The sequence below is a fragment of the Vanellus vanellus genome (assembly GCF_965231255.1).
Source record: "Vanellus vanellus genome assembly, chromosome: 5".
NCBI classification, from domain to species: domain Eukaryota; kingdom Metazoa; phylum Chordata; class Aves; order Charadriiformes; family Charadriidae; genus Vanellus; species Vanellus vanellus.
The window spans coordinates 7,619,438-7,637,102 of record NC_138910.1 but is presented as its reverse complement, the minus strand read 5'-3'; the positions used below and the strand labels follow the sequence as shown (position 1 = coordinate 7,637,102).

The 17,665-nt window shown below is 38.9% G+C and overlaps 1 protein-coding gene across 1 annotated transcript in view; it reads left to right on the top strand.

The window, feature by feature from the left end:
* Positions 1 to 8,750: 8,750 nt before the first annotated feature.
* THSD7B (thrombospondin type 1 domain containing 7B) overlaps positions 8,751 to 17,665 on the top strand; it is a gene marked incomplete at its 5' end in the record, with an annotated part of 282,468 nt that continues 273,553 nt past the window's right edge. Inside the window, one exon of the mRNA XM_082484447.1 lies at positions 8,751 to 8,889. Coding sequence (XP_082340573.1) covers positions 8,751 to 8,889 — 139 coding nt within the window. The remainder of the gene's footprint in view (positions 8,890 to 17,665) is intronic.

Below are 17,665 nucleotides of genomic sequence, written 5' to 3'. Positions count from 1 at the left end.
TGCAAAGTGGGTGGAAAGAAAATAAATTAATCAATAGGGCATCACCAAATATATTTAACTTATTTTGACAACTCTAGCTATAATTCTTTAAAGTACGTATTCTCACATGGGACCTGACATATACGGGGTTTTATTCTGCAGAAATGACAAAGCCTTGGTTGTAGGAAGACTTCACCACAAGACTTCACTGGTGATGTTTGATAGGAAATGAAGAAGTACAGTGTCAGTGTTTGATTAACTGTGCTCCTCTGTAGAGCCTGCGCGTTTCTGCAGTGGTATAGCATTTGCATTGCATTGAGCTCCGTATTTTCTCCTCTCCTACGAGTTTGTACTTTGGTGCACTGAAATAAGCAGCTGATGACAGAGGATGCATTGGAATAAATGTTTATTTCAGCACTTAGGAAATGAGTTTTTTGAAATGGAATTTATTTTTTGGATATGTGGGTGTCTCTACATATTAGCTCATTTGGGTGTAGACTTGAGCTAAGTAGTGCAAATGGCAAAACAGTAATGACTACATACAAATAGAGGTACGAATATTGTGGAAAAGAAATTATTCTTAGTGTAAGTGTTACAAGAGAAAGAAAACTTTATACATTCAAGAAGTATTGAAACTGGCCTCTGCACATTTGTGTGTACAGGAGCGGGGTTATTTTCGCCATAGTGACCAATATTTAGAGGCTCAGAACTGAACCTCACATACTCTCCCCAAAACTGAATAACAAGTTAGAACTGTAATATTTTCTTGCCTATCTGGAATTAATTTGTTTGGTCAGATGCTTGGGTGCGTGCGTGCACTCGGTTGCTCTGGTTGTTCTGTGGAAGTGTAGAATATAACAATTTAAATTGGAGATAAGCTTCAGGTACGCCAGTCCTGTGATAAGGAGGCAGATGGTCCTTCCCCTGCTAAGCAGAGCCTAAGTCTTTGCTGAGCTCATATGCTTGGTGGGACTTGATCGTATTATTTTGACCTTGTGTTTAAGATTGATAAACTCTGCGTGGTGGCCATGTTCCAGCGAAGAGGGAAAAAAAAAAAACAACCCTGACCTACAGCCCGTGATGTTGTATTAATGTCAAATAATATAAAGTAATATCAGAATGCAGAAGAAAATCGCTGCGGTAAAGCAATTTAATTTCTGTGAACTGAAAGCTTTAATGGGAATGGTAGGAAAATCTGCCGTTGTTCCTGCAGCAGCAGAGGTTATGAGGTGTTTTTTTCTTTTTTTGAAACTATGCTGCCTTGTAATTGGTGACTTTGAAGCTTTCTGTTGTTTTCAGTGTGAGTGGTCATGCTGGTAAAGTAGGGAGTTTGCTCTCTACTGAGTCCGATTTCCAGGTTTGCCTCTTAAAGGAAAATAATTTCAAACACTGGTTTCCAAATGGTATTATACTGCTGAACGTGCATTATATGCAATGTTTTGCCAGTAAAGTGAGAGTAATCCTCTTTGAACAACAACTTGCAATAGCATTTACTGAAATGGCGTTGGAAGCAGTGCCAGCTCCCTTTCCCTTTGTCTGCTTAATTGCAATTTAACAGTAATCCAAGATGTGTGCAACTGTGACCATAATTTTTAGATATAGCTGAGTTTGAAAAGACCTTAAATTCATCCAGTGCCAATGATAAAAGCTAAAGCAGAATAGTATATTGATAATGGACTCAAACTTTTCTCTAACCATTGAAAAATAAACAAAAAGAAACTTTTTTTCCCCTCAAAGCTATGAAGTTTTACCGTTATGGAAAGGGTGTGCTATAGCGTGAAAACATCACTGAGCTTATTCTGGGCTGTGTTCTGCTGTGCTGGCTGACCAGCGTGCTGTGAGAAGTTATCCAGGTGTAGGTGTATATAGGTTATATGCATAACCTATATAAAAAAAAAAAATCCCAAACTTATCGAGGGTCGGGGTGTGACTCCATAAGTTTATAAGAGGGCTGTCAGGTACAAAGACCTTCTGACTCAGGAGGTGTGGAAGCCACAACTAGTTGGAGGCTGGGAAGGTAGAGTGAGAAGTATTATTTATGCGCCGTCTGTTCTTATACTGCACCCTGGGCATTTGGCGTCGTTCTCCTATCCGAGACACCATCTGGGACTTTGTGGATGTTTGGTTTGAGCTGCTACAGCCTTTCTTGTATTTAATGAAATATATGAAAGTGCACAAGCAGTGTGAAAAGGTGACTTAAAAGTTATTGGACACTTTCTGTGTTCTGCTGCTCAGAAAAAAAAATCAATGCCTGAGTTCACAAGAGAAACCTATTGACAGTCTTGAGCATTTTGATCTTAATTGCTCTGTGCTTGTTCCCACTGTGAGGAGTATGATAATAGCTTGAAGAACATTTGTGAAGGTAAATTAGCCTACTTTGAGTGCTAAAATACAACAATGAGAGCACCAGAAGGTCCATGGCTGTTAAATACCGTTGAGAAGTCCAAGGCTTGGATCATACTTGGGCACTTGCATACTGGGTCACACGGAATGATTTTTCTAGGGGGAAATGTCGGGGTGCTCCTTGGTTGTTGAGCATTGTTCATCCTTCTCTCAACGGACACGGGAGCTGTGGGCGGCTGTAGGTGCCTTGTGTGACCGTGCAGCTGAGGAGTGTCAGGATGGTGCCTGTCACAAACTCTCGAATCCTTGACTTGGAAATCTCCCTGCTTTTCTGGCAGAGTTAAGACATACCTGTTTGTGTACAGATGGAGGAAGTTTTGCTTCAACTACATTTAAGTGGTCTTCAAACTGGGCTCCTCAGAAAAGTCTGAAATCACATATACTTTTTATTATTGAAAGTCAAGTGCGTTCCCATAGAGTCCATTGGAAGTACTTAGAGTGAAGGAGATGTAACAGCAGCATCGTTTCACAGAACAGTTCTGCTCTATCTCTATTTTAATTAAAGTCGTTCTACTGATGGAAAGTCTATTCTCTGGTGTTTTCTTTAATGTAGTCATAATGCATCAGTTTGAGCTCCCTTGCCGGAACATCTTTCATTATAATCCACTTAGCTAAGTTTATAATTAAACTTCTAAATTCAAACCTGCTTTTATTACGTTTTTAGGATGTACGAAAACTGAAGCAGGAAAAGTTAGCATTCATGGTTTTTACCCCAAACAAATCGATGTAAGTTAAGAAGCAATTAATTGGCAGTACAGTAATTTCATATTCTTGCTTTTAATCCCCAGGAGCTTCCATAGCTTTGGGACAAGAAGTGAATATGATTGAGTAGAAGAAAAAAGATTATGTAATTAATAGATTCTTACAATCGGACTGTAGAGATCACCTGACATTTCAAATATAACTGGTGAAGGTGGTGACTACCTACTAAGTATTCCAGCAACTGAGTGGTGAGGAAGGCTGTTAAGGTTTATACATGAAGAGGGACCAGTGTGAATTTATGTTCAGCTTCGTCGGTCTGGAGATGGTGCAGGCGGGCTCCCAGCCCAAAGCAGGCTCATTTAGACCGTCTGCTCGTTGTTTGCTGGAGTTATCTTCCGTCTGCAGATGTGTTAACACCAGATGTTCTTTCAGGCATTATTTACCCTTACAGTTATTGTAGCAAATTACCAAAGAATTGTGGAGCTTAATGTTTTGATTCCTGATGGGTGACCACTTAGGACAAAAATACTGTTAGGCAATTGTCATCCTGATGTATAAATTTAGCTCATTCATGCTGTATGTTTGTTATCCAGGATTTCTTAAAATGTTCCTGGAAGAAGAGTAAATATTCTTCGCTGAGGCTTGCAGATGAGGTAGAGGTGTAGAGAATCAAGCCGCTATTCTCATACACGCAAAGTTACCCTGCCGAAATCAAGGGCAGCGCTTGCAGAATCAAGTATTGGTGTCAGAGTGTGACCTTAAGTGACTTTTTGCATAAGAGGTTTCTGACACAGCTGGAGGCAGAATGAATTTAGGGTGCCCTTACTTTAACCAGAAGACTGTCTTCCTCCATACGTGTAAGTGGAAGAATATATGGTGTTTGTTTTCCATAAGAAATAAAGGGAATTTATGTTCATGAAATAAAAAAATTGGGCGGTATGCATATACACCCGTGTCATGGGCACGGATGCACTTGCACCCGAAGGTCTGTTCCTACTTTGTTGTACGTGACTGTGCAAACACTTCCATTGTGCTCCGTAGCTGTAGCACTAGCATTGGTGTTTTTTTAGGAATACCTCCCCCAGGGATGGTTTGCAGTGTGTACCTGTGGTGATCAGCCTTTGCTGTTACAGGCCATGCATTCTGCTGCTTTAGGGCAGAATAGAGTTAGCTTTTTGGATAACAGCTTCCTGAGAAGGCAAGGCAGATTTTACTGGTATCTGAGGATAAATAGTATGCTATAAGCATCCAGATTATCTTGGAATATCACAAGCAATGGGTTTGTGCCGTGAGTAGTAGGCAAACAGTTGCATAATTACTGCTTACGTTTTGTTAAGAAAATTTATTCATGATTAATGATGCTTATCTTTGTGCTAGACACCTGCCAAATGCTTTATAGCCACGCGTATGATCTGCAGTTGTGCTTTTTTTTGTTGCTATTTAAAGTGTTTGGGATTATTCTAATTGCATCATGTATTTTAAATGGAGAGTGCTACCCAGGTGTCCTTGTCAGCAATTGCTTCTCGTACAAAAAAAAGTAGGTCAGATTTACCCACGACGGGGAAGGTCACAACTCTTGGTGAACTCGGGGGGAATTTAATTGATGTATGACAAGGCTGAAATCATGTCTCAGGTTTAGATCAGTTTAAGTTGATCTTTTTCTGGAGTTCAGTAATAAATACTGTATAAATCCATGTTGGAGCAGACCCAGATTGAATTTACCTAAGCCCCAGAAATGGTGCGGAACGACTAAAGCAACCTTTGGTCCTGTGGAAACTTGCAGAGAGTGCAACTGGTGCCTTCTCTACCACTGCAGTTTGTGTAGAGTGGGGAGTCAAAATTGGACCATCAATCTTTTGTCTTTCAGTGTTGGATGCTTTTGAGGACTCCAATGTGTCTTGGACTAGCCCAGTGCCTGTCGCTCGGAAACGTCTGCCTCTGCTTGCACATCTGTAGCTTGTGGTTGTCGGAGCAGTGGCTGGAAAATGGGAAGAGTTTCCCAGAGGCTTTTCCCCCCTCCCTAGCTAAGCAAGGATTAGACTGGGATTTGGCTGCTGGATGTTTCATTGACGTTGAAAATGAAATTAAATTTTGAACACTTCAGAAATCAGATATTTATTTGTCAGCTGTATATGTATTTATTTATTTATACCACTTTGACACTATATTCGAATGCCTTGTTTTCAGTAGAAATGTAGGTTTCTAAATGGAATTCTGCTATTTAAAACTGGTTTTATTCAATCCTGTCATTAAGAGAATTAACAATGGATTAGATAATGTAAATGCGTTGTTAGGATCATTATAAAACTTGCACGTGGCTTTTTCAAGACTGCCTGTTTTACAGCTAATGCACGATAGCCTTGTTTTTCTGAGCAAGATCCCATACAAACCAAACAAAGCTAAAAGGATGCTTGTGTCTAATCCTTCAAATATAGGAGAATGACACCTCATTATTTAACTTCGTGAGAATCTATTAGGGCAGACTATTAATTGGCTAGGCCTGTATTATAAAGGATTTTGAATATATCCAGAGAATCAGTTTTGGAAAAGCAAGATATTTTTCAGAATAAAACACATCTCTTGAACATATTTAAGCCATCACATGAATTTAATCATGACTAGTCTTGGTGAAATTAATTTTTAAAATGTAAATTTCATGTTTTTTTCTCCATTTTTTCTTTTCTGTTTGCCAGTTTACAGCTAGCCACGCTGACACATTTGGGAGCTGAGATATACTGTAACTAAATTTGATGTGATGTGTTGGTGGCCTTCATAATGTAATTTATTCATGTTTCTGTAGATAGCATATGTTGCCTGTGCAATAATTTTTTATCATATCAGGACAGAACAGCTACTGTTCCAAATTGTGTTATACAAACCTAGATATACAGACAAATTTTTATTGTGCTTTGCTGTGGTGTAAATCAGTGGACTCTGAACTCTGCTGGGGTGGGTGAGATTAGAATCAGTCTCATGGTGTCTAATTTATTTCTATTTTTTCTGACTTAATGTAATCTCTGTTCTTGCTCCGTGGGGAGCAGCAGCCAGTTATCTTTGTAGTCCTGCCCAAAGAATGAACATATGTGAAACCCCTTGTTTTGGGCAGGAGGCTGCTACTCCCAGGGATTTATTGCTGTTTACTGACCCTTTGAATGCTGCGATGAAGGCAGTGTATTGAGAAAGCAGCTGATGAGCGCTACTGGTGCTTCATTAAAAATCTCGGCATCTTTATCAGCTGTTACCTGAGGTTTGCCCATTTCATGCCCCCACCTGTTTAAGATGTGTTGTTTTTACAGCATTCTGTGGGACCTGGAGAGCTGCCCCGCAATTCAGAGGAGCGTTGTCTGCGCAGGGCTGGGCACGCTGGCTCCCCTCCAGCACTTAAATCTGAGCATCTGAATAATTTCTTTCCTTGTTTTGCATTTTTGGGTGTGATCGCTGTTGGAGCCAATGTCACTAATTCCTTTTATTTCCCTTGACAGAAAGTCGGTGACTCCGTTTTCTGACCGTCACAGATGGTAACTGCAATGCTGAAGACACTGGGCAAGTCGCTCCTCCTCAGCTCTTCTGTGTGAGGTGAGCTGCCAGCTAGACGGGCAAAAAAAGTTAATTGCAGGATGCCTGAGGGCCCCCCTTTTACCCCCGAGGACCTCTCTACTGTCTTTGCATCGGGGAGGCATGGGGTCCTCTCCATCTCATTTCTGAAGGATGCTCAAGATTTCTGAGCTTTGCTTGTGCTTCAAATGAGGCCGCTCGTGGTCTGCATTACGTTGCCCAGGTGTTGGGACTCAACGGGTTGCATTCTGAATTTAATGTGAATTGTGAACTAAATTAACCCAGAAGACATGAGCAAAGCAGTAAATCTGGTCCCTTGCCCGCATTACTGTCTTTGGTCAGCCTGATGATTTTTCACGTCTCACCTGAAATGCATCTGAAACGCAAGAATGAACTAAACCAGATAACAGATATTACATTGCATCTTCCACCGTAGTTAGTCAATATCTGATTAAATATAATTGCATGAATTTATCATGATAGAAACTGTTTCAAAGTAATTTGAATACAGCTTGAAATTAAAAGTTTTACTGTATATTCAGTATGTACTATTTTCAGATTTATCTTCACTTTCTTATCAAGAGCAATGCTGTGTATTATGTATTACGACAATGTTGCTTTTCATAAGGTTAGGAATATAATGGAATTTTCTGGACCAAACTTCTAGTAACTGATAATTTTAATGGAAATCACCAAGATTATGCCAATGAAGGCAAATCTTGAAGACAGGTGTTATCTCTCATCTTACGCTAATATAGATGTGACGTTTTTTACCTATAAAAGTAGGATTAATCACTAAGAAGTAGAAATATGTTGAGAATTTAAACATGGTATAAATACAAAAGCTATTACATGAGAAAAGGTTAATATGTAAATTTACATCAGAAACCAGGTCTTGTTTGATTTGGCACATAACCATGAACATTTTTCGAGACTTCAAAACTGTTCCCACTTGAATGTGGACAAATCCAAAATATCTTGAAACTCGTGTAAAATCTGCCTAAATAAGTGGCTGGTTGGTCATCTTTTGAGATGAGAGAAACAGAGATTTGAATTACCAGGCGGAATCAGAACTTCTAGGATTTTATTTTATTGTATACCTCTCTTAATCCCTCTTGTTTTGGAGTTTTTCCATGGTGTGTAAACAGTGTGGACGATCACTGAAGAAGGCATTTAGAAGTTGGGCTCCTGTGTTGCAGGGGAGACCCAGAGAGACACTCCTCCTTGCTTCCAACGCCACACAGTGATTATTTTAATGAGTTGTACGGTGTAAAAATGTTCCAGCAACAGGACTTTATCCATTCCTTTCTCAATCATAACCTGGCCCTGGTATTCATCTGAAGTGTTGGAGAGCTTAATTAAAATCCCTTAGTGAGAGCGAGCTCTCTGGAGTACCTGGTTGCTGATCTGGAGCTCAAAGATCAGGGACTTGAATGCGAGTCCCAAATTCCAGAGAAATGCTTGAGTAATGTCTAATTTTCCTTTCCAGGCTGGTTCATCGTGTACTGATAAGCACCCCCTGCTTTTCCTGCTGCATTTACTGTGTTGCTTGTGTGTGTCCCATGTTGACACATGGTATGGAGCAAAACCAGTTCCAGGTCTGGTATTTCAGTTGTCAGGGGTCTCAAATGTAGGACATGGGGTCTGTATTCAGAACCAAATTTTGCACCTGGAACCCATTCTCAGCTTTGGTTTAGTTGGCTTGTACCATGATAAATTTCATGCTGAAGATAAATTAAATAGAGAAAAGAAGGGACACATCACAGGGTTATCAGATCCCTTGCCGTTTCTTTGCGCTGGCAAATTTCATCTTAAAAACCTGCTAAAAGCATTTGTGGTGGCTGGCTTTGTAGGATGGGACTGAAGGTCCTCTGGGAGCTGGACCTCTCCTTCTCCTCCCCCCCCCCCCCCAGCCTTCTCTCCAAGTGAAGCCTCTATAACAGACTTGTCCTCCCCGAATTTGGCACACAGGGACTATGAAATGCACCGTGGCCACTAGGTTACCCTTAGGCTGAGCCTGCTGCCTTGGTGTTTTAAGTCTTTTAGCAAGCTTTTTCTTTTTTTTGTTAATTCTAGGACCAAAGAAGACAAGAGACTGAATTATCTGAATTATGCTTCTGCAACAGAACTGGGTTTCTCCTCACTGGGCATGGCAAAGCCTGGGGAAGTCCTTCCTTTTGTTTGTTTTCTTAATGTTACAAACAGCTGATCTGGAAGCCAGGAGAGGTCATCAGTTTGTCTGGAAAACAGGTAGGAAAAAGATATGTTGCCTTATCTACTAGATAAGACAGAGTTATTGCCCTTTCTCCATTCTGCTTTAGCTCAATAATAAATTAAAAAAGCCTGAAAATGTCTTCTATTCCGAATTCTTTTGTAACTGAAAAATAGGGGGGTTTATTACCTATTTTAAATTACTGATCTTCCTGTCTGTTGCAGTTATGCACCAGAGTGACTCTAGAGTGTAATTCTGGACTCCTCAATGCTTTTAATCCAAGAGTAAAATTTTTTCCAATATCATCATCCTAATGTTGCTTCATTTGAAATATTTAATTATTTTCTTTTCATGTTTGAATTGAAAAGGGCACACCAGCGTCCTTCAGGATGAACTGAATTAAAAGTCCATGCTTTCTGAGTGATATAGTTAACATTTCATTAGTGAATTTAGTCAATTTAGTGAATTATTTCTGTCCATCACTCAGATTGGATACAGGCAATGTTTGAATATTCAGAGTCGGGCACGCACAACGTTTGGAAAATTTGTGGAGATGCATTGGTAACACTTACTGAGAGGGAGGAGGTAACTAAGAAATGGTACAATACGGATGCCTAAAACTGAGCATGACGCATTAGAAGCTTATTTTGTAGCACAACATGCCAACAAAGAACGTGCAGTGATGTGGAAAGATTGGCAAATCTGGGAAATGTTTACTCAAAGTACTTCATCAAAAATACACAACTGAACCAGGGGTTTCCCTGCACAGGATCCCTTTGAGGTTTGGCCTTTTATGACTGAGCAACAGAGCGATTAACTTTGATGGAAGAATAATTTCCCTCCCTTTTTTTGGAGAGATTCTTTGCTGTTTTGGTTATTTGTGTGGGTTTTTTTTTGTTGTTTTTTTTTTTTTTTTTTTAATTGTAGTTCTGCAGAAGGTAAGAGACTGAATTAGCTGAATGATGAAACAATTATTCTGAGAGGGCTTCTGTCCTGGTCAGATCAGCGCAAGCTTCTCAGCCTGGTCACTGGGATGGGAGGCCAAGTGCCGGTGAAGTGCTGGTTAAGAACAATCTGATACTATATTTCTAAAGGCTTTTTTTTACAACAGCTTGCGTGAAAAATGAAGAGGAAATAAACAACAACATAAGTTGTGTTTCTCCAATTCCCTGTTATTTACATGATTTTTGAACAAGCTTTGAAAGGTAGAGTTGTTTTCTCAAGCCAAATTAGACCCTTCAATGCTGTCTGTCTTCTTTTCAGTTCTGAAGTGTATTGTACCTTCGTCAGTCTTTAGAGGTGTGCATTGGAAGTCATAAAAATTTAATTAGACTTGATGATTCCAGCTGACAATAAAGAGATATTGATGCTTCAAAGGCATCTGAGGCAGATGTATATAGAACTAAGAAAAGGAGGTGCACAGGTTTGTGTGGACGTGGGGTACCATGCTCTTGAAAGCCCTGTGATGAGCTCGTTGTAAAGGTCTAATTTCCCGATGCAGAAGAAAATTGTCAGTTCTTGTGGCTCCCACAGTGAATTAGAAAAATCTGAGCTCTCGAGTAATTTTAAAAATGTTAAATCCTAACAGTATTTTGATGCACTTTCTCTGCTTATGTAGTGATGAGAGGTAGAAAACAACTTTGAGTGAAATGTTTTCCAAATGAAAATAACTTGTGAGCTTGAGCCAAATTCATTGTCCTGTTTGGCAAAAACAAAGTTGGTTGTTTTCTTTTTTTTTTTTTTTTTTCTCTCCAGTTAAATATTTTTATATTTGTAGACAACATTTTCATTTTTTCTTTGGAGTATTTTGTGGAAAATTAGATAAAAGTTATATCTAAACCCCAAATGTTTAGTTCTAGGTTGAAATGAATATATGTTCACCCAAATCACTGTTTTGCTAAGAAAGAGAGTATTATTTGTGAAGCCTCTACTTTCTCTGCGGTAGTAGTGAAGCAACAGCATTTCTAAATCCTGAATCTCTGTCTTTTGCAGTCATCCTAAGAAACAGCACAATGGGCTGAGATTTCTCTCAATAGGCTGAATGGATACTTATTTTGGAAAAATCTTGGTTACAAGAGCCTGGGTGTATTTTGCAGTGTCAGGGCATATGTAATAAACTAATGGCTTGCTTTCGATAGTTCTGCTGCATGTGTTGCAGCTTTAGTTTCTGAGGCATTTGGAAGCGTGTGTGTCAAAGTAAAATTGCAATGACCCTGAAATTAGTTACAAAAGAGTGTAAATGGCAGTTTGCCGTCAGGATGGCGCATGTGGCTTGCTTTTGTATGCATTTTTATACTTTGCTTGAAATGATTTTTTTCAGGTATGGTTAATCACAAAGGTGTATCTTTCTTTCAAAATAGTACAGGGGCATGTTTTGGAAAGAGAAGGATGGTAACTTGAATGGAGCAGGTGGATCTGGAGAGGTAGAAGGGTTAACATAACCAGTTGCGGCAGGATGTTAATGCGATAACTTTGGGATGTAGATCATGGAGATCTTAGCCTAATGAGATCTGTGGTTTGTATAATAATAATAAAAAAAATAACTTATCCTATAGTTTGAGGACTTCTGTGTCAAATAAAAAAAAAAAAAAGCACAGCACAGTGAACCTAAAATGAAGTAGTTTTTTATGTCAGAACTAAGCAGATCCATTCTATTGTCTTTCAATTATTGTCCATCAGCTATTGTCTTTTTTTTTTTTTAAATGAAACAATCTAATGAGACGTGAGTAATCCCTGATGTGAAAGGAGATGATCTGCTTTGTTTTTAAATCTTGAATTGTCTGTTTCAAGCAAGTTACTTACCTGCTGTAGAGAAACTCAACTTCTTATTGAAGTGTCGTGCTTTATAATTAAATAAGATTATGCTACTGAAAGCTCTGACTTTAAGAAAATGAATTTATAAGTACTAAAGTAAATTTTCCTAGCAGATAGAAGTCCAGGGATGCATCCTTAATAGGGATGGGAAAAAAACCCCATTGTATCAGCACCGAAGTTTATAAAGCAGGCTTTTTTTCCAGCTGAATCCTTGGCTTTATCTAATGAAGACTCATACATTTTTATGCTGGGCTTGGTGGTCTGGGTACAGGTGAAAGCAATTGTGTTGAAATCACTGCATCTACAGAAAACCCAGGCTCTACATTTCTAAAATTTACGAACTTGGCAGTGTGAGGTAGTTTGTATGTACTCTTCCCCCAGCTATTGGAAGGGCTAGCGCTTGCATTTTGCTTATTTGTGGCCTGTCTGAAAACCATTTCTTTTTAGCCTTTGGTTTCTAGAGATGATGTATTAATGTCTGAATATCTGTACACTGTATCTTTTGGTTTCAAGACATTTCTTGTCAGATACTTATTTTGTGACTGCCAGCCTAAACATGAAAGCAATAATTATACCAATTAAATTACTCAGCAACCTCAAATAGCTGAATAATTTTCTAACACTTGCTAAATAACAAAGCAGTTTTAGTGATACAATCTTGAGAAAATTTAATTGGATCTAAATCCTTGTAAATTAATAGTGTTTAATGCAATAGCCAATTAGCGATTTGCATATTTCACCACGTTGATTTTCTTCAACTCTTGAATGTTCCTAAAAGTGCCTGGAATTTCTGCTAATAAGTTTTAATGATGGCCATTCAAGCTTTTAAAACTGTAAATAGAATATTGATACACACATGAATCCACATCATGATTCCAGTTGGTTTATTTTTGGTTGAAACTCTAAAATTCAGTTCTAAAATCTAGATTAAGTCTAAGATATGTGCAACATGAAATAATTCGGGTGCTTTATAGGAGAGGGGCTGATAATTACAATTAGGAAGTACTAAAGACATAACCATTCCTAGAGATGCCTGCAGTTGCTGCATGGGGAAGCTGTAGTCTCACCATCACTGCTGGTGTCTTCAGCTCCTCCATAATTTACACCTCAGTGACTGTGCACGTGCCGTTTCCTCAAAAATACTAGTGAAAACGAAGGGGATAAGAGACATACCCCATAGAAGGTGGGTCTCCATCTGTAATTCTCTCAAAAAAAATGAATCAGGATGGGTATTTAGCCCAGCAGGGACATGCTCCCTGTTACAGATGGAAGAGCACTTAAAGTGAGATATCAGACTGGGAAATGGGTTTGTAATACATCTGATCACTGTAGAGAGGTTTTCACCTGAGGAAGAAACCATCAATCTTCTGGTGTTTGTGGGCTTCTGGGAGCTAGGTGTGGTGAGCCATAAGTTCTCTTGCTCCAGGTGAACACAGAAAACTTTAGTTCAGTTATTACCCATATTTGAAAGTCATTCTTAAAATAGGGTTAGCAAATGGGTTTTGATCATTACAGAAACAATCCATAATGGAAAGGGTACGAAATGAACTTTTCAGAGAACAGCTTCTAACGTAGAGGAACCTTTGAACTACTTGTGAATGTGGGTGAGCCAGTTATGGCTAAGATGAAAAAGGTCTTTTGTTCTCTGTTCTCAGATAATACTGCCATAAAATGCCCTTTCTCAAGATCTTAATTTCAGGAAGGCCAAGTGCTGGTTTGCAAGTGCCTTTGACCTTACGTCTTAAAAGACAAACTTTTACCTACGTACACCGAATGTTAAAAGGTGTCCAGATCTTCAAAGGACAGTAGACCTCAAACCTACTGCAAAAAGATTCAAAGACAAGTCTGCAACAAGTGATATTTTTTTAAAAGCTCTACGAGGTGAAGAATGATAATCTATTCCAGATTGTGTTGGTTTTTTTTATTTTTTATTTGATAGGACAGCAATTCATGAATGAAGTGCAAATGTCTTTTTAGTGATCTTTGTGTGGTATCTTGAAGTTTGGTGATACTTCTTGGACTGTCTGATGCATCCAAACTTCTTATTTTGTGGCAAATGTTCTAATTGTAGGTTATTCTTACGCTGTCTGGGTGGATGGAATTTGAAATAAACTCTAAACTGGCAATTTAGCCGTGATTTTGAATGATTCTAAGGTTCTTCACTATACCGAGAGTTTAGGACTGCAGTGGTTCTCTTGGGGTGTACGTTGCAATCTTGTGATATTGACAGCAGCAACAATTAATAAATAATTAAAAAAACCCCTCATTAAGTTTCCATTTTAAAACTAGTCAGATTGTTGCCATAAACTTGATGATTGAAAAGTTGTTCTAGAATGATGTCTTCTTATTCTCACCTTTAACTTTATTCGTGATCAGTTTATACCTTTGTATTTGAGCCAAACTATTCTTTAATTTAAGCAACTCTTGGTAGTTGCTCCTAGTGTATTTGTGAATTAAGGATACCAAGCTATACTGGACCCCTGTAAACATACCCTCTTTGAACTGGTTTGTCAAACTAAATCTTTTCTAAACAGTGCTCCTCAGAATTATATGAAATCTCAGATGAGGTTTCACCCACTGATATGTTACTATTTTAATTAGAAATGCCTGGCCTAAAATATCTCAGAATCATATAGATTGTGCTCTTTTTGAATATTTTGTAATAAACAATTTAATTTGAAGTAGTTTATTTGTTCTTAATCTAATGGTGTAGTTTCATTAAGTAGGCATTAAAAAAATTATTTTAACTATTAAAAACAGTACTTTAAAATCAATTCTAAATTGGTCTAAAATAATTCTCAACAAAGAATATTTTATGCGACAGTATAAATTATATGTTTATTTATGCAAAGCTTTTTAAAAGGACAATAATCCTTGAAACTTTGTAAAGAAAGTTGCTTTGCAAAATTTCATTAGCAGCAAAACTTAATGTGCTGCCTGATATCAGTCGCTGATGTTGGAGAAAATTTATGGGTGGCCTCAAAGCTAATCTCATATTTTCTTAGACAGGAGTACAATTGTTTCAGATTGCTAAATATTTGGGTTTCTCTCCTCATTATTCTTTACCCTTTCCTATCCATGTTTGCACCTTTCTCTTCCACACATCTCTGAATATTATGATGTATGGTTCTGCTGCTTCACCTCACCCTTATTGTTCCAGTTCTGGTGTGGTGTGCTCGTTTGGTCTTGTTTCCTCAGCAGTTGAATCCAACTTGTCTTGGAGTTGTGGAGGTGCATCTGTTGCCTCACTCTATAACCCTTTGCAGTGGTGGTACAAATAATATTTAGGTGGGTGAGACATTTCAAATTTGGTGGAGAGCTTGTGTCCTCAGGCAGTAGATGCTGGTGAGTTTATCAGAGAACCGGACAAACATGAGAAGAGCTCTATCTCTCTCCTGAAGAACCTTTTCTGTGCTGGAAGCTCATCTTCCAGCCTGGCCTGTCCTCCAGGTGCTTGAGGTCTGCTGCTGTGTTGGATAAATGTGCCACAGCATCCCATTGCATGCCCACCTGGGTCCTGTCCACTGTAGCTTCTGGATTTATCATTAATCCACAGGGCTGAAAGCTCAGCATATGGGATGTGGTTGAAGAACATGCCCTGGTGGCCCAGAGAATGCCGTCCGGTGTCAGAGACAGTAGAATTGTTGCTGGGGGATCTATGGTTTGGAAAGCATGCTCAGAGATGCAGGAATGCTTAAACTGGTGCCCTTTTCCCTTGTCTTTAAAACCTGGTATGTTCTTACTAGCTTTGGTTTCCTGTAGGGACTTGAAGACACCAGAGAAACATTCTTGGTGGCACAGCTTGGAGAACGAGTCGTTGGCTTCGGTGTTTTATTTTTCCTAGAAAACTGCACCACAGCAAACAATACGGGAAGCGTAACATATCAGTCAAATTAAAAAGGCAAGCAAAAGAGGAACTGAAAGGACACCGCAATATATGTTAAAATTAACACTTTCTGTGCTTGGAGATAATATGCAGAGGAGAAGTTCCTCGGCGGAGACGAGGGCTGTGCAGCAGCAGGGCTGTGGGCTGATGGCGGTGCTTGCTGAGTTCAGATGTAAGCTTTTTACAGCATGTGCCTGGTAATTTTGTTATTGTTGGGCTTGCAAAACTATTTCAATAGTTCTCTTACACAAAGACTACACCCTTTAACAAATATCTTTGTCTAACTAACATCAAACGTTCAGTAGGTGGTGGTTTAAACTAGATTACACAGGAGATTCACACTAATCTTTTAATGTCCCTCTTCCCTTCCTGAGAATAATAGTTTTTGAGAATGAGGTGCTTTTTTCTGGTTTTTGTTGGTATTGGGAAAAGTATAAGTTAGGCGTCTTATCCTTTTCTTTCCTCAATAGTTACTATGGGAACAGAGCTGCGGGTCACAGGGGAAAATCTGCAAAAGTGGTTTCTTTTAAATTGTTCATTTAAAAAAAAAAAAAAGATAGCTTATTATTGGAATTGTGGTACTTTTCATTCAACTTTGTTGGATTGTATTGTTGTACATATTTCACTCACAAAAGAAGCACAGTGAGTGGCAAGAAAAACAGATGGGGATGTTTTTGTATTTTTTCCTTGGGGTTAATATTTTTTTAATTGAATGCAGCTGTTGGAAAGATTTCTGTTGTTACGTATAGGCGGAGCATTAAAAATGGATGATCACATATTCAGCTTGTTTCAGCGGAGTACTAGATTTAATTATTCTGCTGCCCTTGTTCAGAACCCCGCAGGTTTTTTTTTAAATAATTATATCTTAAGTTAGTTAGAATAAGGATTTCACATAGCCACTTAATTGAATGATTTCAATAGATCGGGGTAATCACTTTGTCGTTCAGCTCTTGTGTACAGCAGAATTGTGGGTGAAAATATCCAAAATTGTATTAGAAATACCTAAGTTACATATTGTTGTTCTCAGTATACAGATAATAGAACTGACTCTTTCGAGGGAGACAGGTTTTGTGTAGTCAGCCCACAGATACTGGTATTTCCCTAGATTTGTTTTTTTCCTGGTATGCATGGGAATAGTCCTGCTGGAATCCACTTAATCTTGTTTCATTATTTCTTTTTAAAACAATTTGAATGGTAAAAGCCAGGAACAGGAACTGGAGAAGTTGGAAGGGATGGGGGATATTTCATGGTAGTGTAGATTATTGACATAGTGTTATGGTTTATTTTAATCACCCTCAGCTAGTTGATATATTAATCGAGCATTTCATTCTGCGTAGTAGTTTTGAATATCTGAGCTTCAGTTTGCATAGAGGGTTCCTGCTGAGATGTATTGGAGTGTGGTGTGTGACTCCAGAGGCAGTATTTGGTCTTTACTCTTGCCTGGTGTCGACCACTTGGTAGCAGTTCCTTCTTCTAGTGACCTTTTAAATTTTATGGTTAAATGTATCTCCATGTCATACTTGCATATAACAGCGATTTAGGATTATAGAGCTAAATTTGGAAAAGCATGTTAAAACCTCGTTATAGAGGTCCTAAATATATTGGTTCTATATGCTGGGGGATGAGTTGTAGACAGTTGCTGAAGTATATCCAGCTTTTGTGTGGCGTGTCCTGCAAAGCTAGCCATGAAAAATCACTTTTCAAATGAGAACTTAATAAAAACTTTCCTGCTCTGAACGCTAAGCCCTACTCCCCTTGCGATTAGTGGTTTCATTTCTTTCTCAGCAGTTGGGTAATGATTATGGCTCCAGATGCTGCAGGAGTGATAAAGAGAGTGATTAATTTCCCTTGAAAGGGCATATGTTCAAAGAGGAGCCAGCCCAACGCCTCGATCGCGCATCCCACGTCGCTGCTGAGCCGCAGCTCGCACGACTTGGTACCCAGCTGTTCCCGGGGAAAGTACCAGTAAACCTGCGTCTCTTAAGCCAATATATCTGCTGCTTGGTTTTGCCCACTCAGTGATGTGGGGGTTTTTTAGCCCTCCCCGTATTCCACAGGCTCTGGTTTTAAAAGCTTTTCGTGTCTCTTTATAAAGCAGTGCTGTCAAACTCAGA